The 26,150-nt window shown below is 30.0% G+C and overlaps 2 protein-coding genes across 2 annotated transcripts; one reads left to right on the forward strand and one right to left on the reverse strand.

Annotated features, from left to right (window-relative positions):
• The first annotated feature begins 4,625 nt into the window (after positions 1-4,625).
• Positions 4,626-7,980, forward strand: LOC118046200 (auxin-responsive protein IAA27). The gene is made up of 5 exons (XM_035055000.2): positions 4,626-5,415; positions 6,193-6,422; positions 6,885-7,023; positions 7,333-7,394; positions 7,647-7,980. The coding sequence occupies exons 1-5, from the start codon at positions 4,832-4,834 to the stop codon at positions 7,682-7,684; spliced, it is 1,053 nt and encodes a 350-aa protein (XP_034910891.1). The 5' UTR covers positions 4,626-4,831; the 3' UTR covers positions 7,685-7,980.
• A 527-nt stretch (positions 7,981-8,507) lies between these two features.
• LOC118046198 (uncharacterized) lies at positions 8,508-12,611 on the reverse strand. The gene is made up of 4 exons (XM_035054999.2): positions 12,074-12,611; positions 9,783-10,227; positions 9,549-9,664; positions 8,508-9,088 (listed from the first exon to the last, which is right to left on the reverse strand). The coding sequence occupies exons 1-4, from the start codon at positions 12,429-12,431 to the stop codon at positions 8,667-8,669; spliced, it is 1,341 nt and encodes a 446-aa protein (XP_034910890.1). The 5' UTR covers positions 12,432-12,611; the 3' UTR covers positions 8,508-8,666.
• Positions 12,612-26,150: the final 13,539 nt, after the last annotated feature.

Genomic DNA, 26,150 nt, shown 5'->3' on the forward strand with positions numbered 1-26,150 from the left:
TTAATTTAATTTTCGTTCCTTTAATTTCTTATTAATATTTGTTTTTGATTAATTTGTTTCTTCAATTTAGTTTCTCTTCAATTAGTTTTATTTTATTTTTGCATTGATTTTAACCCTTAATTTTTAATTACTATTTATATTAAAATAATTTTTTTTTAGCTTTTGATGAGTTTTAAATTAAACTAGATGAGAGGTCATTCAATATAATATAGTCAATTTTACAAATGTATTAATAATTAAATTGAACTAATTAGAATATTGTTTGATTCTTTCCTAAAAATAAATCTAAATATATGTTGATTTAATGTTTTTTATATAAAAAAAATCTAAAATAACAATATTTTAAATTGAGGTTAACTCACCAAACAAACATTTGGCTTAAGTTATAAAAATATACATTCACATGATAACAATTAAAAATATTATGAAGGATAAAAGTATTTTTATTTTAAAAAATTTTCTTTTTCTAATACTTGTAATTTTATTTTTTTAACAACAAAATTATTTTCTTATTAGCATCATAGTCTATCGAATAGAAAGTAACAGCAATAAGAAAAAGTGTTTAGAAAATACTAAAATGATTTAAACCAAAGAGAAAAATACACATATTTAATGAAAAACTAATTTTTTATTAATTCATTTTCTTTGTTGTTTTAACGAAAACATTCTTTTTTTTTACGAGAAATATTAATTTTCAAGGGAAAAAAACTTATTACAACTCCAAAAGCAAGTTTTATTTAATATATATATATATATATATATATATTCATTCCTATACAATATTAATTAATAAGTTGTTTTAAAGTTTTTGTATATAAGCCTAATAAGTAATTATTCATAAAACAATTAATAGTCTCATAAAAAACCATGATTCTCTTTAAAATAATGGCATTATATTTTATTACCAACATGCTTTTTTAATAAAAGGCCGCGACAATAAAAATTAAGGTTCATCAAAATATTTAATTATTTGAAATATGGAGGAAAAATATATCTCTCTAATCTAAACTCCATTGCTTTATTAATACATATATTTATTATTTAAATAAAAGTATGTTTTTTCAATCAGAAGTACTTTTTTTAAATAAAAACTCATCTTGATTTTAAAAGCAAGTTTTAATATACAAAAATTTTAAAATAATGCCTCATTATCCTTACTCATGATTGAAAGCGAAAAAATTATTAAGTAATAAAGTAATGTCAAAATCTATTTGAAAATAAAATAAAAAAACATAAGTTCTATACTCATTTAATATTCATGAACAAGTTTTTTTTTTTTTCTTCTCATATTGGGCATATAATAATAATAATAATAATAATAATTTAACGTTCCCATTTAAATGTATAATGTTTTTATAACAATTATGCCAAAATTGAACAATAATTTAAGTATCATGCTAGGTACTTTATTTACAATGTATTTCAACAAAAACAAATAATAGAAAATGCTAGGTTCTTAGACATAAAAGATTCAACCCAATAAAAAAAAAGCCTAGATCTTATTGAGCGTGCAAGGCTAAGTCCGCATGTCTAGTCTCTTTATTTTATTTTATTTTTATGTTTACGGCCATTATTTAAAAAAAAAAAATAGACAATACGTCTACTATTTTAGTTTTCAAAAATAAAAAAGGTGGCTGGAAAATCAAGTTGATGTTTTTTGAAATATAAAAATGTATAATGTTTTTATAAAAATTATGCCAAAATTGAAAATAATTTAAGTATCATGCTAGGTATTTTATTTACAATGTATATCAACAAAAACAAATCATAAAAAATGCTAAGTGCCTAGACATAAAAGATTCAGCCAAATAAAGGAAGGCCTAGAGCTTATGAGCGTACAAGGCTAAGCTTCTGTGTCTAGTCTCTCTCTCTCTTTTTTATGTTTAAGGGCATTATTTTTTTAAAAAATAGACAATACATCTACTGGTTTAGTTTTAAAAAATAAAAGAGATAGCTGAAAAATCAAGCTAGTGTTTTTTGAAATATAAAACCCATTTTCAATTTAGTTGACATAATAAACATTTTAAGAAGCTAAATAAACTTTTTATAACCCTAAAAAACTACTAAACAGTTTCAAAAACTCAAAATCAAATTGAAACAATTCTCTCTCAACCTCGATCCATATTTTTCACCCATTAAGGTATGTAAATATTTAATTTCAAAAATGAATAAAAATAACATCAATAAGTTTTCACCATTTTTTTATATATAAATGTTGGGTTTTAATAATTAGGTAAACGTATCTCCTAGTTTTTAAGGATTGACATAGTCTGGCATGTTTTAAAAGAAACTCTCAAAACAAATTCAATAATGAGTCAATGTGTTGTCACCAAGTTAGTGTCAGTTTTTGAAAACTTGAATTTTAAGAGATAGGTCGTTGTGCCTTCTAGTTTTAGAAACTGATGTGAACCTAAGATGATGCTTTTAAGACAAAAAAGAGGTCCCTAGGAATAAGGAATAATGTAGGTTGAGCTTAGTATTTTGTTCGACTTTTGTTTTCATGTTTTAAAAAATATTAACCTTGTTAAATTGTTTTTAAATTTATCATTTGACGTTGTGTTGATTGGAGATTGCTTTTGACAATTTGTTTTGTTTGCTTTCCATCAAGTTATTGCGGAATTAAAAAAAATCCTTCCAATATTATATTGGTACTTGATTTGCAAAAAAAATCGGTTTGGTTGGTTGTTTTTCAATTTCATGCTTGCACATTGCATTGATTAGGAATTAGGCTTGATAAATTATTTTGATTTGTTTTCTATAATGTTATTATAGTGTTTAAAAAAATTTCTAATATTGGGTTGATGCTTGATTCTAAAAAATAATTTTAAAAAAATTAAAAAAAAGGATCAAATTTGACAATGGAACAAAAATGTTTTTTATTTTATTAACTGTTCATTTGGTGCCTTATTTGAGAAAATAGCACATGGGATTTTTTAAACTTCATTTTTTGTCCTTTTAGTTTGAATATTTTAAGCTCTATTCCAAAACTTCATATTTTTTTTTTCATATATCAATCCCTAAGTTTGAGGGAAGAGAGAGAATGAGGTTGTTGCGAAGGAGAGAGAAAGTCATCGAATGACCTACATTTCAAATATAAAAAAAGATCAATTTTAGTGTTAATAAATTTTATTTTGTAAGGAAAGTTTTAACCTTAATCTTGCATGAAAAATTAGATCGTGTCTTGAATTTTTTTTTGAATTCAAGCTGATTTTTCATTTTTTTAATCAATGTTTTTGCTAATTTATGCTATAAATGGGCTTATTGAGGTATCTAGAGTGTTTCTTAGGTGTTTTTGGGCTAAAAGATTTTTCAAAATTCCTTTTCTAGGTTAAAAAATGGGAGGCCTAATTTCTCAGCTAGCTGAACTAGTTCAAGGTGAATTAGAAATGATGCGTCGTTTTTCCCATGTAGCGAACATGTTGTTTGTTTCTTCTTCATTTTTTTTCTATTGATTTTTTTTTAAAAAGGGCCCAAGTATGTTAAGTCACCCAGGACTCGCACACCTAGCTTTTTTTTTTGTGTCATTTGATTCTTTTAAATTTTATTCTTCAAAATTAGGTTTTCTTGGTTTTTTTTTTTTAATTTTTATCCTTTAACATTTTTGGTTTATTTTGAATTTGTCTCTATAATTTATTTTGATTTTCTTTCTTTGGATTTATCCTGGTTTCAATCAAATGTCTTGGAATTTGGTTATCTAGTTAATTTTTTGAATGTCTATTTTTGTTGTTGTATAATTAAATAAAAAATAATTTCAGAAAAAAACAAAGTTACTAAACCATGTGGAGTTTATGATCCGGATCACAAGTTTGATGTGTTAACTTGGATTGATTGAGAATTTGATTTCATAACTTGTTTTAACATTTTCTATAAGATTATTACAATCTTAAATAAATATCTCAATATTGAATTGATGCTCAATTTTGTGAGTATCTATTTTTTATCATATAATTAAACAAAAAATAATTAAAAAAAAAACAAAGTTATTAGACCTATTTAATTCCATGACACAAGCTGCAGGTTTGTTAGGTTGTCTTTGGACCCATCAAATTATTTGGGTTATGTCAAAGCAAGTTTCATTTAGTTTAATTTAAACCCGAATTAAATAAGAAGTCGAGTTAAAAAATTTAAAAATTAACCAACTAGGTTGAGTTTAGTAACGTTGCCAAAAGATTCCCTACAACATGAATATTTTTTTTATTTTTATTATTTTAAATATAACTCGCAACATAACAATAACAAATATCTAGTAAAGATTTATTATATTTGAATTAATTAGAGTACTGCAATGTATTTATCAGCATATCGCTTAATAATCAGAATAACTCTATTACAAATTGAAAAATAAAAAAAAATTATGGTATTTAAAAAATAACTAGTAATATGTTATTAGTTATTTTTTTAAATTAATTTTGAAGAAAATCACTCACACACACATATACACAAAATTCACCCATATCTTAAAAATTCTCTCCTAATTATATTTATGAACTAATAAAACACTACTATAAACATAGTAAATTTCTCAATAAAATTTGCTAATTCTTGCTAACAGAATCTGACGCATAAAAAAAATATCTTAACAGAAAGCAAATATTTATAGTATTTGTTTTCGTATTTTTAATATCACAAAAAAGGGAAGGCAAAGCAGCTACAGAAAAGGCAATGAAAGTTCTTTTCTGCATTAACAAAAACCAGCACTTGCAGAAGCGAATCAACCATACCGCCTCCTCTCTCTCTCTCTGTGAAACCATTCTGTTCTCTCCTTCTTGTTCATAAACTTCTCATGCTTCTTTTGTGGTCCATATTTTCACTACTTCTGTGACCAACTTTGATGTATTCTTTACCAAAGGAACATGATTACATAGGCTTGTCAGAGACTCCTTCAATGGAAAATATCTCTGAAAAGCTCTCCTCTTCCTCTACTTCCTCCTCTACCCTCTCAACTGAAGAGAAAAACAACAGCAGCAGCAACAACAACAACAAAAATAACAATACTTCTCTCAACATGAAAGAAACTGAGCTAAGGCTTGGCTTGCCAGGGTCTCAGTCTCCAGAGAGAAAACCAACAGTACCCGCAGCTGGCGTGTCTCTTGTTGGAAAAGATATTGACACCAACAACACTAATGCTTATTCTCTTATCCCAGTAAAGAATTTAGTGTCAGGGGCTAAGAGAGTTTTCTCAGATGCCATTGATGGGTCTACTGGGAAATGGGTTTTCTCTGGTGGTAATGGATCTGAGGTTGATTTGAATAAAGGAGCTGTTCTGTTCTCTCCCAGAGGCGATAATGGCAACCCCCATAAACCTCGGGTAGCGGGACCTGCGAAGAAAGATGTTGCTCAATCTCCAAAGCCAGTTCAAGAGAAAAACAGCCAAGTGGCTGCTGCAAATGAGAACAGCAGTGCTCCTGCTGCAAAGTAAGCTGGCGTTGATTGCCTTTCTGCTTTAGGAGTTATTTTCTTTGTTGGTTTGTCTTTTGGTTCGATACTTTGTGTTTGTTACTGTATTTGATTGTTGGCCGAATTGTGGGATAGAGGAAGAAAATCAAACCATTAGTTCCAAGAAAATGCAGCTGTGAGCAAATCAAACTATATTAGAATGTTTTTTATTTTTTTTGTCTCGAGAAAGATAAATGGAATCACTAACCTCAGCTTTAATCAGAGGGTTGCATACAGCTCAGTTGAGTGTAATTAACTTGGTTTTTGGGGGGACCTAGGAATGAAAGGGGTGATCTTTAAATTTGATTTCTCTTTCCCTTCCTAATCTTGTGCTCCTTAGATTTATTTTCTTGAAAGTTTTGTCTTTTCCTTCTTGAATATTGTTCAAACTGATTTTCTGGTTGGATTTTTTTTTTTCCTTTGAAGGGGTTGATGACTGTATATTGCTTCATGTTTAACTTTTTGTTTATGCTGTCGCTGTTATGGGATATTTATCATGGTTGAAACTTGTATGTTGAGTTTATATTTTCCTCCCATATAATAATTGAGAGGTACTTGCATAAACTGTTGAAAATAAATAGTGGGTATTTCTTCATCTTTGTGGAGTTTCTGCGTGCAGTTTATTTCTTCATTTTCAGGCTTGATTTTTCTTTCAATCAAAAGCGTTCACCTTTGCCTTATCTTGTCTTGGTCAATCATATCTTTGTATGTTAGGGTAACTTTGATAAATCGCTGATCCAAAAGTTTCCATAACAGGACACAGGTGGTAGGATGGCCACCAATTCGCTCATTCCGGAAGAACACCATGGCCTCTAGTTTGGCGAAGAACAATGAAGATGTTGATGGCAAATCAGGATATGGTTACCTGTATGTAAAGGTTAGCATGGATGGTGCTCCATACCTTAGGAAGGTTGACCTTAAAACTTACGGCAATTATCTGGAGCTCTCATCTGCTCTTGAGAAAATGTTTGGCTGCTTCACCATTGGTACCCTCTCTCGTTCCATCATGCTTTCTCCCCCCCCTCCCTTCCTTCACTTATAGGGTTCATAGGCTAAACTTCTGTTAAAAGTTACCTGCTCTATTTTTGTATGGTCCAGAAAATAGAGATGCTTAACTCGTAATAAAACTCAAGAAAGGAGATTTTCAATTGTCAGAGCCACTGCCTATAAGCTGTGCCAAAGGATTTGTGAGGAATGAATGATTTTCTCATGTTATCCTGTTGTAACGAACCAGTTCCATAACTGGGAATTGGAATTTTATGGTTGATTGATGGTCTTGTTCCCTTGAAAAGATTAATGAAATTGTTATGATTATATCTAGCCCACTGCAATTTCCAGATTACTCTGCAATTAAACTAGGCTGCCTTATGATTTATGCACCTATATATACACCATAAGGTGGTCAAAGTTGGAGGTTGTTGACTCATGTTTATTTATGAATGATTCAGGACAATGTGGTTCTCATGGGCTTCCAGCGCGAGATGGCCTAACTGAGAGTTGTTTGAAGGATCTACATGGTTCTGAATATGTTCTCACATTTGAAGACAAGGATGGTGATTGGATGCTGGTTGGTGATGTTCCTTGGGAGTAAGTGCAATCCTCATCTCTTTTACTTCAAGAGTTCTGCAATCAATTCCTTGGATGATTTGTTTTTCACGAGATGAAATTGCAGGAATTGTTCTCTGAAAACACAGTAGGGTTTGGTTAACAGAATTGAACCTAAGTGTTTTGAAGCTGAATTATAGTTGATCTGATCTCTGAAAACACACGAGGCCTTAGAATGCATTGTTCAAAGATCAAAATCCTCTCATCTGATACCTAAGTATCAAACCATTTATTGTCCTCCATTAGCTGCAAATTGTTCCTTTCTAATTTTACTGTTGTTTGCTGTGACAGCATGTTCACCGACTCATGCAGGAGATTGAGGATCATGAAAGGTTCAGAAGCAATTGGACTTGGTAGGTCTACCACGTTTTGATGCTACATTTAAAGCTTATAATATTTGCTCCTCCAATTAACTCTTAGCATACCAATTTTTTAAACATGGCTGAACTCTTAGCATAAGACTCCGATAATCCATTATGGTCTTGATTTTATTTTTTCGGATGCAGGAACCAAATTGGATGATCTAACTAATGTTTTGTTTGTATGTCCATTAACATGCATGCATTTTTCTTGAAATTGATTTTTGTCCATCAACTTGTTTGCAGCCCCAAGGGCCATGGAGAAATGCAAGAACCGTAATTAATGTGAAGTGATGAAGCTTCAGAAGGATGTTTTCTGGATTTTAAGAAAGCCTTATAGTGTGTTCAGGTGATGAGCGCTTCGCTCATGAAGCATATGTTTGGAGAGTTTATAAGATCGTAGTATTTAGTGAATGAAAAAAAAAATGAAAAACTTCTTACTAGATTGGATGTCATTGATAATGCATCCAAATTATTTTAAGCTTGTTTAGCTTCCTTGTTTCCTCGTAGCTTTTCTTTTTCCAAGTGTACTTTAATGTGTAAATGAATGGATTGCTTGTGGGTAACAAGTCTTTGGCTCTCTCTCAATTGTTTATTTACATTTGGTTTGTTGTAATTTGCCGAAATGTTCCTCTTCCTTGGAAAACAATATGAAACAAGCGATGCGGGTTATGGTGGGAACTGTTCTTGGCTCCTTTTCTTCGAGAAGAGCGCCCCGTTCGAACCAAGTCCGGCTTCAATCCCCACAACAACATTTTAATCGATTTACTTTTCAACCTAAACCTGTTTGAAAGCCTTTTGCACTCTTGATTCGAGGTAGCTCCGTAGGCAACTACGTCCACCATGACGACCTCTACTGATGGCAGGATGAGAGGTGTGAAATTACATTTGAGGCCGTGATGGTGGAAAACTGGCTGTTGTGCCTGGACTGTTCATTAATCTATCAAACAGTGTCGTCAACTGACAGTGATTTTTCAGTGCTTGCCGCATTAGCCGAGTTACAGGCTCGTGCCAAAGAGAAGATAAATTCAATAACCGTAAGCAGAAGGAGATATTAACAAACAAATTGCTAAAACATATCAAAACAAATGTAACAGCATGCGGGCGTAAATCTGAAAGTTGCATCAGCATAAAATAATAATAGTAAAATAAAGAAACAACTAGAAATGCTCAATTTCAACCGTGGAGAAAAGATATCAATATTAACAACTAGCGTTTCAGTCCAGGGAAAAACTAACTAAGATCTCTTATCTATTCTAGACAGCTTTAAGATTCTTGTTCAGAGATTTCAAGATAAACCATCTGGGTATAACCATTAAATACAGAGCGATCAAGTCTACTTAATCCCAGCCGCTGGAACAAGCCATAACGGCCATCTTCAACAATAGGACTGGTAGCGCGAGCAGGATCATATCGTGTTTGATGAGTGAGGGAAGGGCCGGCTACAGGAGGGAGCTCCCAGTAAATATCGAGAATTGATTCAATGAACCTGCTGTTCTGAAAATGTTCTGCGTAGGAAATTGGTTTATTACTGTGATTGAAATCATCCCGCATCCAGCCCCCAACACCCCACCATGCTTCATTCGGTCCACATAGTTCATCTATACCAACTGCCTTCTCCCAGAACAACTTCCTTTTCAATCTAATCCTAGCTTCATCACTGTCCCTAAAGCAACTATGGCCACCTCCTGAAATTTGTTTAACAAGTGGATCTTTCAGAAAACCCAATTCAATCTCTGACTCACAGTAAGATGCAGATTGCATTAGTATTAAATAAAAAAGAAAGGACAAGGGGGGAAGATTCTTCGATGGAGTCAGTTACAATTTAATCCGAAATATATTTTAAGATGCCTCATAGAAAATATCAAATCCAAAGTTGAGAGTTAGATTTGTTTTGTTTAGATCCTGCAGCTAATAAATTTGCAAATCAGGAACAATTGGAACTGTTGGCCAATTTCCATAGCATTCCTAAAACCTAATTATTTTGACACAAAACACTACTCTTTGTTTTGTGACATTTCACCTCACAGGATGAAAACTTTTGCAGTTCAAGATAACAGAAGAACAATGTTTGCAATATGGATTTCCAGAAAAAGGCAAAGAAAGCAACCACGGAAATTATTAGAGCAGAAGGGGATGAACATGCACCTCTTATATAGGACTGGTCGCATATCTGCCTCAAGGAATAATGATCTCCAGTTCCAGTATCATAATTATCCTCGAACACAAGATGCCGAAAACCAGCATCCAATGCCTGCTTTACTCTGCCCATAAAATCATTAATCAAGTAAAATTGGCAATGAGCAAATTTAGCAGGGTAAAATACATGCATGTGCATAAAATGTGTAGAGGTAAACAGCACTAGACAGATTGTATGAGTACCTCTTCAATTCATTTTGATGGTCATCAAAAAAGATAAGAACTCGACTGAGATCAGTAATCCCATGTTTTTTCATCATGCTCTTCCAATCAACACTTCCAAAATCTACAAAATCTTTTCCAGCTAAGTATGTGCAATTACCATCAACATATGCAGGTCCCTTCTTGAGGTACTTCTCAGGATGCCTGGGTGAAAGCGAAATAATAGGTGTGTCTGGCATTGCTTGTCGCAGAACCCAAGTGGAATGCCCCTTGAAAGCACCACTCTCAATCATTAGAACTGGCTTCAGCCACCTTGCAGTGAACCAAAGCCCAAAGCTGTGGTCAAAACCCATCCCATACATGTTGTTTTTTATAGGGCGAGATTCGTAAATTGGTACAAACTCTTCCAAGCCTTTGATTAAATCCTTGGATGTCCACTGAACTGTTTTTCCATGTTTCGATCTGCCTTTTGCCAAGGACAAAAATCAAATGGGAGTGGATGATAAGAACTCAAATTATATTCTCAAGCTAAGGTTTTCAATAAACTTAATATAGCATCCAATGCCATCAAACTCAAAACGGTGAATCAGATTAGTCTGGGCAAACAAAAATTTCCATAATATGGTGAAAGGAAACAAGAAGATGAAAAGTTTTTTTTTTTCCAAACTCACAAAAATTATCATACATGGATTCTTCACCAACTACAGACAAAACAATGGTGATGAGTTGTTAGAGTGGAGTGCATACAGTGAAACGTCAGAAAAAGTTTCATGAATTATGCAGAGGTAGCCATAAATTAGAATGAAATGTTTTGAGGGTATTAACTAGTTCCCTAGAATATCTAAAAAATTTCAACCATCAACTGAAGTGATGGTTAGAAATAAGCCTTCTTCAAAAATCATCCCCTTTAATTGGAGACTTGGAGGATAAGTTGTGATGTGATCCAAGAAAGGGTTGAAAAAGGAAATTTGAATTCTAGTGTAATTTTCCCTGCTGTCCAGTTTTACTGCAACAATCATAATTATTAATCTGACCGTTGGATCGGGCTAAAAATTTACCTAGAGTTACCCATAATATTGTTCTGTGTTGGGGTAAATTTTAGATCAATCGGAGTTTTAGAAGGCCTTGCGATATACATTAGAACAAGATGTATGAATTTTGTTATTTATTTTCTTTTGACTTGTAGACTTTGTATTTGGCAAGGATTCTTTTCCTATAAGGATGTTGCATCTTGTTTTGAAAATTTTCTAATTCTATAAGGATCTTTAATGAGCTGCAACATAAGGATTCATTAATGTTCCAAAAACCTTTTTTTTCAAGAATTCCTTATTCATCCTAGCTACACAAGAAAAGAAGGGCCCAACATAAAACAATATTCCGGGCAACTCTAGGTAAATTTTCAGCCCGATCCAATAGTCGGATTGAGAATTATGAATGTTGCCGTAAAACTCGACAGTAAACACAATTACGCTAGAATCTGAATTTCCTTGTTCAACCTTTTATTGAATCAGATCAAGTAGCATCTTCTCCTACATCCTCCAAATTCACTGTACTCTCTCTTTATTTCTCACACATATGCATGTGGGAATATCTATCTTCAACATTCCTCCCTTTGTACATGCATCTTTCAGATTTCACTAGTTGCAGGTCCCTGTCATGTGGGACCCGCAAATACTGAAATTTGGGCAGAATATGCATCAAGGGTTCTTAGTCCAAAAATAGTACCACATTTTTTTTTTCTCTTGTGCACGCACAGAAACAGGAATGCAGATCCTTTTGAGGTAATTACAAGTAGATGAGCAACATTCAGAAAAGTAAACCAGCAAAATGAAGCATTACAACAACAGATATGCACAAGCACAAAAAACAAAACAAAAAAAAAATCCCAACCTTGTGAACTGAAAGCCAACACCTTAGAACAAATCAACCTAGAATTAGACTATTAGTCCCATGCTACAATTTTACAGTTAGCCAATTCGAGCTGACATTCCATAAAAAAACAAGGAAAACCCCGTTTCCAATTCTCATTTTTTACTACAAACCCATTTACTGAAATATGCCAAGAAAAAAGAAATCGATTCCTTCGCATTTTTCATATTTATAATTCCTACATTTTCTCAGCAACCAAAGAGACAATAATCAAACTCAAGATCCATATCTCCTAAATTGCCACTCGATTAACAAAACCAAACCCAAAATCAGATCTGTCGCCAACCCAGATATCCAAATTTACACACACACCCAATAATTTCAAATGTATATACAATTCAGCAATGGAAAAAGGCGGGCGAGAGAGGGGGAGAGAGACTTACACCAGGGAACACCAAGTGATCCAAAGTCTGACTCAAGCCCTTCGAGACCGAAGAACCCGGCGCGAGATCCCGGATCGGAAACACAGACAAAACTCCGGGAATGAAAAGCGAGAGAAGTGATCAGAATGACAGCTAATAAGAGACAGATAAGGAGACAAGCGGTGGGACATATGCAAAAGTGGGACAAGCGAGAGAGGTAATTAGAAGCCAATAAAGAGAGGTTCTGTTTCTTGGTCTTGGAGTCGTCGGTTGAGGCGTCCGTCTCAGCGTCGTCAAGGTGGGAAGTGACACGGCGCGAAGAGAGTACTCGGTCTAGCATATTGGTGGTGGCAGAGGGACTGTGTACTAGAGTGTGCATGCTGTTATGGAAATTGGGATTTAGTTTATGTTTATTTATTTATTACAGTAAATCTTTAGATAATTACTTTTTTGAAGTTTAAAGTTTGATCTGACGAAGTGAGATGAAGAATCTGGAGATGTGTGAAAGGGAACGAGGGGAGGTTCGTTTGTTTGGCTGCTTCTCTCTCTCTCTCTCTCTCTCTTTTATTTTAATTTTAAATAGGTTACTTAAAGCTTTTCGGTCCTTGTTTTGTTTGGATTCCAATCAAATAAAAATTGATTTTATTTATTTATTTATATTATTTTAATATATTAATATTAAAAATAATTTTTTTAAAAATAAAAGAAATATTAGTTGGATATATTTTTAAGTAAAAAATATTTAAAAAAACAACTGTTACCACACTCTCAAACATCTTCTTAATTAGCACAAGTTTATTGACTATGTTTTTGTTATGGTTTAGATAAAATATATAAAAAATATTATCCAAATTGTCAAGAATTTTTTGACATTGTGATTAAATTTGGTATAACAAAGATGGAGAAAAATAAAGTTTTTTTCTTTAGAGATATTGATTTTCTTTGCTCAAGAGTTGTCTAAAGAAAATCTCTTGCCTTAAACAAAGAGAGAGCCACTTATTTATAGGAGAAAATAATGAAAAAATTGATTTTTTTTCAAAATTTTATAATTATTGGGCTTTTGAAAGGTTGTCTAATGTAGCTATCTACATTGTCTCTACCTCCAAAAGTTTTTTTCATTGTATTTTCAAGTGGAAGAGAACTTGTCTCCTTGTGCTGATATAAATCTTTGCATTAGGAGTATAAAAAAGTAGGAGAAGATGGTCATAAAGGCCCTTAAAAAAAAAGAACAAAATTAAAAACAGGCCATCAAGATTTTTTACCTTGAAAAACTCTTTACACACACACATATGTACACAAGCAGAAGTGCCTAGGATTTTTGTATAGGAGGAAGAATACCAAAATAGTTATCTTCATTTTCATCTTCTAAATTAATTATGGGTTCTGAAGATGAAGAAGAAATATAGACATTTGATTTTGAATCACTTTTTAAGAGCAACATCATGATTTTAAAATATTCTTCTTTGAATTTTGTTGCAACAAAAAAGGTTGAAGCATGAGATTTTTTTGGCTTAAAACTTAGATTGAGGGTTTAAGTCCCTTAATCTCAACCTTTTGATTTTCTTTTAACCATTGGAATAATATAGGTTTAAAACTTTTAAATTCTGTTGCAAATGAATTCTACTATTTAAATTTGAATCATCTGATGAGAATAGGGGATTCATTATGAGTATTATAATCAAAGTACCATAAGCAGCCCCAAGAAACAAAAAACTTTGAACATAAAATTAGAGGTGGAGGAAATCATTTTTCACTTTTTGTGGCTTTGTAATTTTATTTGAAAAAGGTGTAATCATTTTCAACCATAGGATAAGGTTAAAGAATGTCATATAAAGGTCCAAAATACCACTATTAGTGAAACCAGTTTGGTTACACTTTTTTATAGAATTTATAAAAAGAGATATCAATTCTATACCTAATTTTCTAACTAAATAATTTCTCCAAAATAGGTCTTAATACCACTAAAATCCAGAGATAGGAGAAAAAACCTACAACAAAAACCAGAATTTCCAAACCCCACAAAAAAAAAAAACCCTTTCAAAATTTCTTTCTTCAGCAAAACCAATCAAATTATGGATTGATATGGTTGTCAAGGAGGAAGAAACAACTCATTCTTCCCAATTACAAACTTTGGTATATTCCATTTCAAATGCTCTAGAACTATTTCAAATGCTCTACAAACTATAAGCCATAAATTCTCTCACAAAGGTAAATCTTCTCGACCAATTTCCAAAACTAAAACAAGATCTTCCTCTCTAAAACCCTGTTTTAATCTTTACAAAACTCTCAAATCAATTTTACTCAAAATAAAAGGATTTCAAAAGAAAATATAAATATATTATAAAAAATTTCCAAAATATTTTGTCTATTAAAGATGGAATTTTTTTTATCTCGATCCTTCAATACCATCTTTAAAGATTTTTCCTTCAGGTTTGAATTTTAAACCATGAGATCTTATAAAACCTCAAATGTATTATATGGCAATCCTTGAAATAACAAGATTAGCTATGTGAAAATTTGTTTTGACGCAATGTTTTGAACATCTTTTTATAAAACTTGTTTAGCTAATTTGCAATCATTATGCAAAAAAACTTTTGGTTCAATAAATTACTCTGAAATTTTGTAATGCACATGACAATCAAAAGAATTTCTTTTATGATGGTTACATAAATTCTTTTGACTATTATTTCAATGTGCAGATGTAAATTGAAGAATTTGTGCTTTGAAATTTTGAACTTGCTTAAGGATACTACCATAACCTAACTTTGAAACATCTATTTCAACCATTTTGGGAGTTTGGGGATTGGCTATGTGAAAGCAATGGATTTTTTGTACTTGTTTTTTTGATTTTTTTTTTACAATTCTAGAATGTTCATTTGACCATGGTATAATATTTCTTCATAACCTATCATGCAATATATTTGCTAGACAACTAATGTTTGTATATAAGTCTAAAATATAGTTAAGACTCCCTAAAAACCTTTACAACTGGTTTTTGTCAGGAAATTTAGTAATGAAATGAGGGATCTCTATATAGGTGTGACTGTGCCTTAAAAAATATAGTGACCAAGAAAATGAATAAGAGTTTGGAAAAGAGAAATCTTAGTTTTTGAAACAACTAATCCATTTTTCTTTGCTAGATAGAAGAATGTTTGTAAATGTTTATAATGTTGTTCTAAAGAGTTTGAAAAAACACGCAATGTAAACTATGCAAAATCTTGAATATGGATTAAAAATATCATTCATGATTCTTTGAAATTCTAAGGGCGTATTTTTCAATCCAAATGGCATTACATTCCATTCATATTGGACGAAAGGAACTGTAAATGCATTTCTATAATGATCTTTTGGATGAATCTATATTTGCCAAAAAAACTGATTTCATATCAAATTTCAAGAATACAAATGCATAATGTAATTTTTGCAATAAATCTTTCTTGTTTGGAATTGGATACCTAACCATTTCAAAGCTTTATTCAACGGGTTGTAGTTTATGACGAGTCGTGGTGTGCCTCTTTCTATTTCAGATTTTTTGACATAAAAAGTTGCACATGATCAAAGTGATCTAGATTTTTGTATAAGATCTTTAGACTATTAATCATGGATTTCAAGTTTGTAGTGTTATTCTAGCTTAATGACATGACCAAAAGATTGATGTCTTCTCCCAAGTGTAGGAGTGTTGAAATAATAAATAACCTAGTAAGACCGGGGTCGAACCACGAAGAGGTTAACTATATAAATTATAAACAACAACAACAACAACAATAACAATAATAAGTAAAAGAGGACTTTAAGATGTAAGATTAATATGAGGATTAAACAATGATAAAATAATTATCAAGGTTAGAGGATCCACTAATAGTATTAGAAATAAGTATAGTATAAACTCTTTTTATTAATCAACTGGAAACCACACATAAAGGAGGTTCCAATTAAATAATTTATCCTTAATAGTTCATTACAAATTTTTAACATAATCATATTAATTATCTTATTTTAGTAACACCATACTTTTAAATATTGTCAAGAATTCATGATGCTAACTTATGTTGACAGCAAATCAAGTTCCTTTCATAACAAAGTTGTAGGTTATACCATACGGTTAGGCTATGAAAGTGACAAGCATTTGTTGTACCAAGTGTTATACAACACAAATCTAGATTAACCATTTAACAAGCAAGGTATTAAGAATTAATAAGATAAAAATGATAAGACATGTTAATAGCAAGTTGTTTAGGATAGAAGCATTGAAGTATATATTGAGTTTATATTATACTTATTATTACACCATTAGTGTAACCTTTTCACCTTGACATAATAAACTTAGCTAAACGTAATGAAAAAGAGAAACATAAATAAACAAGATAAGAATATAAATAAGATACAAGTTAACTAAGTAAAGGAAAGGAAATGAAAAGCATAAACAAGATATTAATGAAAGCAAAACTTAAGCATTATAAAAAATATAAAAAGATAGAGCAAAAGCAAGATCTTGATTTGAACAACCAATCCTTTCATTTATGTGATAGGCCTGCATTTAAGATGAACATTTACCATAAATTAAAGGTATCTTATATTATTAGATATGTTATTATAAAACATGTTTTAGTTAGGGAGTTATCGATACTTCAAGTGCAAAATGATGATATAAAACCTTGATAAAAATGCACTTTCAAGTACTAATCACTTAACATTCATCTGGACAGGTCTGACTTTTTTAGGTATTTGTTTTTTATTAAAAAAATTTATCGTATGGAAGATTAACCACTTGTTTTTTTTTTCAAAAAGCTTTTGGTAAATTAGAACAAATTTCTAATTTTATTTTGGTTTCGAAATCTAAAATTCTTTTTTTTTTTTTTGTAAAATAGGGTTTTGTAATTTTTGTTCTGTTATTTTTAAAAATACATTTTGTTTCATATGCACAAGTTGAGTTTGTTTTCTAGAAATCAAAGAGTTTATTTGATGAGTATGAATAGAACATGCTTTGAATAAATTAAAATTTCTAGTTTTGATTTTTCTAGGAACGGAAAAACAAGATGGAAAAATAAGTTTTGAACCACTGATTTATAAAATAATTCTTTCATGACCAGTTTTGTAAAGAGTGATCATATCAATGAAAATATTGCTAAGAATAACAACATGATTAATATCATTTATAACAACAATAAAACTTTTAAGATAAAAACCATTGTTTGAAATGGATGCTTGAGTTTTTTTTTATTATTTCTAATTCAGTATTTTTTGTTGTAGAAAGTTTTTTAGAAGTACTTTGTAAAAATTATTTTGGAACTATTTCTTTTTTTATACAATTTAAATATGCACATGTATCAAATAAGGCAATAATATCTATTTGGAAATCATCTGGAAAAACCAAGGTAATTTTTATGAAATACTTTTTGAAGTAATTTGAATTAAAATATGGAGAAGATCTTTAGGAATATGCTCCATGTTTGTCAATGTATGATCTTTTAGCTCATGTTCTATATCATGATTAGAATTTGATTCCTTATCAGAATCCGAATCATTTCCTATTTCTAAAAAGTAGTTATAATATGGAAGAATTTTTTTGCTGGGCTTGTTTAAGGTTGTTAAGCTCAGTCTTGATGGTTTTGATTTCAAGTTGTAATTTTGGAATGGTAGCTAAAGGTTTGGATTTTTTTTCTTTTTCTTTTTAGGATTTTAGTAAGATCATAAATATGTATACCAGTTGAAGGTAGAAAGGAATGACTTTTATCATGTTGTGGTAGTTATGGTATATCAAAAGTATTTAAGAGTTTGTCTAGGTAAGTTTTTTTATAGTTGGGGATCATCAAGGAGTTTGATGGCTTCAATGATTAATTCTTGGTCTCTGGTAAGGACATTGATTTGTCTTAAAATAAGGTTTGGATTTGTCTCAATTAAGATGGAAGAGAAAGGTTCTTGGGTGGTTAAGATGGTCTTTAATGGCTTTAAGAAAATATGTTTTGGTATTTTGAATTTGAGTTTGGATAGCTTTAGTGCCTTCATATGGTTTGAAAACTGAGTTTTTTAGCTTTTGTTTAACGGGTTTTTTAGTTTCAACAAGAGAAAATATAGACTCCTGAATATGTTTTTCTATTATAGTTAGTTGTTTTTCTATGATATTGAGGCTTATGTTGGTGAAGTTGTTTTGTCTTATAATGTCTTTGGTATTGGTGGTAACATCTTCATTTGAAGATTTGTAAGGAACAACTTCAATTGTTTTGTCTTTATGAGGGATTTTGAGGTTTCTCAAAGGAAGATATTCAGATTTAATGGGAAAACCATTTACTAGTTCCTAAACAGGGGCTTTGTTCCTTATTGTAATTAGAAAATTTTTGAAAAACTAATATCTCCTTTTCTAGTTATGGTTGCTATAAAAATCATCAACAAAATATTTTTTTATTAATGATAAATTCTTTTTCTAAAATATTTAGTTCATTTTGGATATTCCCTTATAACAAAGAAAAATAGAGAGGTTGTTAGAGTGGGTCGGTCATTTTCTAGGTTTCTATATAAAGGTTTGGGTACATTTGTGGTATAATCTGCATTTTAGAATTTAGTACTAGAAATATCATAGGTTGATTTTCTATATGAGTATGTATGCTAATGTATATTTATGATAGTGTGGATCTTAGAGATTCTTCCTAAATTAATAATATTGGATGAAGATTATTCATCTAAGAATCTAGAATTGGTTGAATATCTAGGGAAGGTTAGTTTAACCATGCCATCGTTGTATTAGATTATTTGTTTAAGTTGGACATTTGGTTGTAGGGTTTGTTAAGGATCAAATTGGGTTACTCTTTTAATGATCTAGTCTTCTGATAAGGTTATATCTTTCAATTAGAAGACTTCGGTACACCTATGTTTTATTTTGAAATGTTTGTTTGTAAAAATAAGGTTTCCCCTTTCTATTATTGAAATTTATGTTTGTTGGCAAAGAAAAAGAACATAGCTTTGTAGTGAATTTTAAAGATTAAAACTACTAAAATTGATCTTTCAAGCATATTGTAATTATGAGTTTTTATTTGTAAGATTATACTTTGTAGTATGTTTTTGTCTTGGAATATTATGTATAATTGTGGTATTTATCTTTGATTTTGAATTTGTTGAAGATTAGGGTTTTGAAAATTATGTTTTACGTTTAATTGATGAGTTGATTGGAATATTATGAGTTAGTTGTTATGATTAATGGTTTAATTGGTTGGTTTTTAGATGATTTTGTTAGAAATAATGATTTTGAGTTTAATTGGTTTAATTGATATATTAGGTGTAAGAGATATTAAGAAATTATGGCAAACCCTTGCTGGAAATACTTGACAGAAGTATCTTGGAGTTAAGGATGAGGAAATTGTATCTTAGTCCCTCATTTATGAAAATTATAGTTTAGTCCTTAAAATTTAGAAAAATTACAATTTGATCCTTGGAGCAAAATTCAAGATTCTGAATAGAATCAAGGATGGATTATAGGTACAATCTAGTATGGTTATGAATTTATAACATTTTTAGTTTGGTCCTCCAAGTTTGACAAAATAACAATGACCTCTAAAGTTTTGAGATAAAATCTAGATTAGTCCATGGTTGTAGTTTTAGTTTTTCAAATGGGTTTTGAAGAATAATTGAGTTTTATTGGTGAATTATTATTAAGTTTCATGTTTTTTTTTCTTTTGAATTAGAAATTTCAGGAAATCATTTGATTTTTGGGTTTTTTTTAGAAAAAAAGACCAGTTTGGTTCCTAAATTTATAGGGTTATAAGTTAGACCCTATGTTAAGAGCATTAAATTGACTTTATGTTCCTTTCAAGTGTTTTTTAGTATATATTTTTTTGTATTAAGATATTCCTGATATTTCACCTGCGAGACATCAATTGGATTTTTTTTGGTATCTGTTTTTGTGTTTGTTAGGCTTTTGAGTTAGATAAATGGATAATATTTCATATGCATGACAAATATTATAAATATTTGAGTTGTTAATATGAATTGGTTCATGCTTCTTGATAATATATATATATATTATCCTTTGTTATGATAAAACATGATTATTTATCGAATCTGAAGTCTGGATATGAGAAGAAAAGGTGTTGCACCCGCACCTCGACATGTTGAGGAGGTACCTCCACCAATAGATGAGGAGCCTTAAGAGTTAGAAGAGAAAAATATGGTTTATGAAATAGGTGTAGAGATAGCTAACCCTGAGCCTATTACCAAACTCCAACAGCTTAGCCAAGCCATGAGAAGTTATATAGAATTTAGTAAGGAAAGAGATTGAATAAGGGATATATTAAAAGAAGTGATGGAGGTAAGAGCTAGTGAGACTAAAGACATAATAATATTAACTATTTTATGACTAGACCTTAAATAATTATATGATTTTTAAGGAGTGTTTTCAGACCTATAAACAAGAGTACACTAACCCCTATTTATACCATGTATTTAAAGTTGTCCTTATTTATAAATCTATCCATTAAACTTGGGTTACAATTCTGTGTTGGAAGCATTCACAAGATTAATCTAGTATTTAGTTACTATTTTGAAATAAAAAAAAAATAGTTGAGATGAAAGAGTAATAGATGAAGATAAAGTTGTATTTAATAATGATATATAAGTGATTCAACCGAACCACCTAACAACATTTTGCTAAAAAATGATCTCAAACATAAGAATCCTTATTGGAATTTTATTATTGATTTTTGTTTTTTTATGTGTAATAGTTTGTCCTTTTAAACAAGTTTACAACTTCTTAAATAGATCAGTAATTGATATTTACATGGTAGAAAAATCAGAATCTTCAATCAAATAGAAAAAAAAACAATATAAAATTTGAAATGAAACTAGAAATCCAAAACCAAAAATAAAAATAACGAAGCTGGCTCAAATAGTATCTTCTAAGCCTAATTTCAAGGCTTGTGGTCATATCCTGATTTGAGTGCAATCAAATAGTTGTATATAAAGTTATACTTTTTTTCTTATCAAACTGGCCATGCAACAAAGCCTCTTCTTATATTAGGCTTGATCCCACTCATCCATAATAAGTTTGCTAGGTGTTTTACTCGGTTTAGTTGTACAAGGTCTTTATATTCTATTTAGTTGATGAAGAACGAGATATATTAAAATATTGAAAATTATGTTTTACTTTTGATGTGTATTATTATCAAACTTGAAATAAATTATTAATTATTAACGTTTTTTATTTTAAATGAAAATTTAGAAATTTTTTTTACTTATCTCATAAATTTCTAATAATTTTTAATTTACTTTGGTTAATGTTTTATTGATATAAATGAAAAAAATTATAATCTATTCTAGCTGGTTAATTTTCTTCAATTTTAATTTGATGAAATGATAAAGAAATTTATAATACAAATATTTAAGGGAAATTAACAAAAAAAAAGGTAAAAGGTAGGGAAAAAAATATGTACTTAGCTTAATATATTGATATTTGTTTTATGGATTGATTCAATAAAAAAAACATGTACATAGTTTAATTGAAAAGAAAATACATAAAACCCACCTTTTCAAGCCTTATGTACAATATGAGGATTGAGAATGTTGTTTTTGTAATGTGCAATCCCAAATGGATCATGAAGAATATTTTTATTTATCAATCTTCTCTTTCTTCAATAAATAATGGAGTTCCTATGTTTATGACTATAAATTGTTGCAAAATAGAAAAACATTATGTTTGCAGTAAAAAAAGACTTTAGCAAACTTTTAAGGGGATTTAATCTATGTAAACTAGAAATAAAAAGGTCTCATTAGCAAGGGGTTGTTTCAACAATTCCCCTCCATCTTAGAAAGCAAATTGATAAAAATATTGAATCTTGATGGATCAATTCCCCTCCATCCTTTCTTTAAATGTAGGATAAAAAGAAAAGGATTATGTTTTTGGAATATCATTAAAATGTTTTCAATGATATTTTTGGAAGTTAATTTTTATCTTTTTTTGTCCTTGAGACATGTCATTTCTATACTTTTTCTTAAGGTACAAATATTGAGTTCGTTTCTATCTTAGAGACAAATATAAAAACATGTTTGTCTTTGTCTCTACTACTAAATGAATTTTTGTTCTAGTTGATCTCATTATTTCTAATGAAGTCATAAAAATCTCATATTGAACTTGAGTTTTTCATGGTTGTATCTAGGCTTGAATATGTGTTTTATCTTTAAGCTAGGAATTCTCTTCAAAACAAGTCTTATATCAAAATAAGAGACCCTTTAATGCTTAACTTAGTAAATTATAAAAGAAAAGGAAAAGATAACCAAGAAAATGAAGGCTTAAAAGAGCAAATATTATGTCATTGAATGGACTTGTGTTCTTGTGTGATGTTTTGTTGAATGAACTTGTTTACCTAGTGACAAGAGGTATTTATATATCTTGTTCACTTGATCTTAACTCATGAAGAGTAAAGTAACGATAAAGAATAATTGTTTTCCCTTGTAGGTAACCTAAAAAGTAGAGTCATTAGTTATTGTGTTTTATTGTGCTATTAGTGGAAGGATTGTCACTCAATGGTGATTGATGTGAAAGGTGGTGCCTTTTAAAGAGACAACGAGAAAGTAAGTGTCATATGAGGAGACAAGAGATAAATTTAGAAAAATATTCATTTGCAAAAAAGTAGGTGTTCTCTAAGGAGACAGATTGAGGGAGATAGATATTGGCATTATAATAATAATTCATGCATTAGAATAAGAGAGTACAATGTTTTACTAACTTTCTTAAAGATAATAATATGCTTTTTTGGTATGTGCAATTCACTAAACTCTTTGAAAATTTGCTAGAACGAGGCCAATTATTGAGGTACTAAAATGATGGGGTTGGATAATTTGTCCTAAATGAGTAGACATCCTACTGTTTGGGCTAGCCTTAAATAGTAGGAAAACCTTTCCAATTGGGTTTGTCCAAATGGAAAGATTGTCACTTCTTCTTTTTGTACTATTATTTTCCTTCTAGTTCTTTAAACATTTATGTATTGAAAGACTTAATCAATAGAAATTTAATGAAAAGAAAAGGCTTTTATATATATATATATATATATATATATATATATATCATGTTATTAGAAGGTTGGCTTGTTTATTTCGTCTATAACATAAAACATTTTAAAATGGAGAATGAGATATCATTATATAAAAACATGAAAATTTTATTTGAGACATAAAGATTTTACTTGAAGATTTTGTTTGGAGACATAAATATTTCATTAAAGACATGGAGATTTTTGTTAAATATGGAGATTTCATTGAAGATATAATGATAAGCAACACCATGAAAAAAATATATTAAGACTACTTAGAGAAACAATTTTAATTTTTTCATTGAAAAATTCAAAATAATATCTAATATAAGTGAAGATACAATCCTTAAAACCTATTTGATCTTGAGTAAATGCATGTTGGGATATGTCGACCTTTTTTGCTTTTTGTTCAAGTTGCATTTCTTTTCTTATAAGTTATTGGAGGTAACCCCTAACAATCAATCTTTCTATCTCTTTTTTCAAAGCACGACAGTTCTTGGTAACATGCTCATTATCTTGGTGAAAGAAATAAACTTTATTGAGGTTCTTTATATTCATTTCATTATTCATAAAAGGTGGATATCATACAAATTTGTTTCCCTGGATGAAAGTCAACACCTCATAACATATGGTAGCTAGAGGTGTGGTCTTGAGCTCGAAGAATATCATTTACTCATAAATGGATCCTTTGGTGTTCCTTTTAGACACACTAGGGCTGCTAGGGAATTGATGCTTGGAAGATTCTGCTCTCTATTGTTGAAAATAAAGGTGTTCTTACTAGTTCATAATATATATTTTTTATTTGAATATAATTTTCCCTTACCTGATTCACTTTGAGGAGAGTTTGATTGAAGAGAGTATATAGTCATTTATACAAGGAATAATTGTAAAATATACATTCAACATTTCCTTGTTAAACCTTAAAAGATATGTTCTAGTGCCCTCATCTTCTTATTTTGTGATGGTAAAGAGTTTAGTTGTGCTCCTTTTAGGTAATATACTTGTACTAAAGCAGTAGATGAGTTTGACGTTGATATCATGAAAGTTAAGGATGGAGCCAAGTTTTAGACTATGGTACCCTACCTGAGCATATGCATAAAATTTTGTTGGAAGGACTTTGCATAAAACGTTGTTGTCTTATGTTATAAGCTCCAAGATGATTTGTATGTGCTCTTTTATATATGTAAATCTATCATAGTTGTTTAATTTAGCCTTGAAGGACAAACAATTTTTAGAAAGATGAGTTTGTAGCACTCGATGATAAAATAAAGAATCTCTTACTTAGTGAAGACAATGTTCATTCTCAGAAGCTTGTTCAATTATTGATCTCATCTCATATTAGGTTTTTTTTTTTTTTTTTATAAATAGAACGCAAGTGAGATTCATTAGGAGATTACTGGTGTCAACTATTCGTATGGTTAAGACTTATTGAGGAGCACTTTTCAACTGGAGTGGCTCTTTTAGAAGGATGGAGTATAAGTCTTTTCATATCTACTTACTTGTACATCATTTTACCTTGTTCTTTCAAGGAACTAGAGTGTTTCTATTGTGAATGCAATATAGCTAGGTGTTATGTTTCTTGTTGAAGAAACATGAGAGTGCGAATATGTTATTATATATTAGAACAACAATTTTGAGCACTTATACTTAATGGGTAATTTTGTTAGAGATTTGAAGGATCTAAAATACTTATTATAGGAATATCAATTACTTTATAGTGATATGGAGTTTTTAAGTCATCGGCTATTGAGAAAACTTTTGATAAAGAGTAAGATGAGAATAAAGTAGCTTAGCATTTGTCCAGTTCTCCATAGATAATGCCACTAAAAAAGTCGTAATAACTTCAAATTGAATTTGAGTTCCATGACTGTGTCTGGGATTGAATTTGTGATTTATCTCTAGGTTTGTTATTCTTTATAGAAACAAGTATCCTATTGGAATAGAAGAACATTTAATGCTTAAGTTAGTATATTATGGAAGGGTAGGGAAGTATACCCAAGATAATGAAGGCTTGAGAGTGAATATTGTGTCCTTAAATGGATTTATGTTCTTGTGTGATGTTACATTGAGTAAACCTGTTTACCTATTGAATAATATTCTTTGTTTATAATTATTTTTAAGAAATGAATAACAATTAGTGTTTTAAAGAATTAGTATGATGATAAGCATTACTATATGAAAAAATGCTAGTTAAAAGGATGATCATTTGAATATTATTGATTATTAAAAAAAACATGAATGTTCTATTAAGTATCATATATAATTAGCAAGTAATTAATGTTGTTGATGTTTATTTATTAGAGCAAACATATGGAGCCAATAAGTCAAAGTTTAACATATTATATGACGATCTATAATCAACTTCCATTGATAATGTTGATCATCGACAACAATAAAATTTTAGCTTGATTAAATTCTTATAGCCTTAACAAGTACTTCACGTACTTTTATTTTAAGTCAAAGTTTAACATATTATAAGTTTAGTACACTCGCTATGATTTTTTGCTTATATGTCTTTGTAAGTTTGGATATGCTAATATATAATTTAATAACAATTGTAATTTTACTTTGAATAATATAAAAATACATTCTTATAAATTAAACAATTATGCTACATGTAATAAGTCTTTTTTTTTTTTTTTAACAAGAGTTGGCTAGACAACAACACACATGCCTAGCTAATTGGTGAGTGTTTGAAAGTGACAGTTTTTGCTTTTGAATGTATTTTAAAAGCATAAAATTGATGTTTTCTTTAGTGTTTTTCGATACTTTTAATGGATTGGTATCAAATATGGAGGGAAAAAAAATCATTATGATATATTTTCAAACAAAAAATATTTTTAAAAAACATCATAATATCAAACACATATTAGAATTAAGCATAGATGAAATATGAGGTGTGTCACTGCTTTTTATGGCGATTAGAGGATGACAACAAAGATTGTTGCACAATTTGCACTAGAAGTCTTGATGGGGTCTCGAAATTGTGGCGCGACTCGTACCAATAAGGAAATGGATTTTTGTCACAATGCATGCTATTACTTAAGCTACAGTAAACGCTTTTAGTGTGTTTGGGATTGTGG

Source organism: Populus alba, chromosome 1, assembly GCF_005239225.2.
Source record: "Populus alba chromosome 1, ASM523922v2, whole genome shotgun sequence".
NCBI classification, from domain to species: domain Eukaryota; kingdom Viridiplantae; phylum Streptophyta; class Magnoliopsida; order Malpighiales; family Salicaceae; genus Populus; species Populus alba.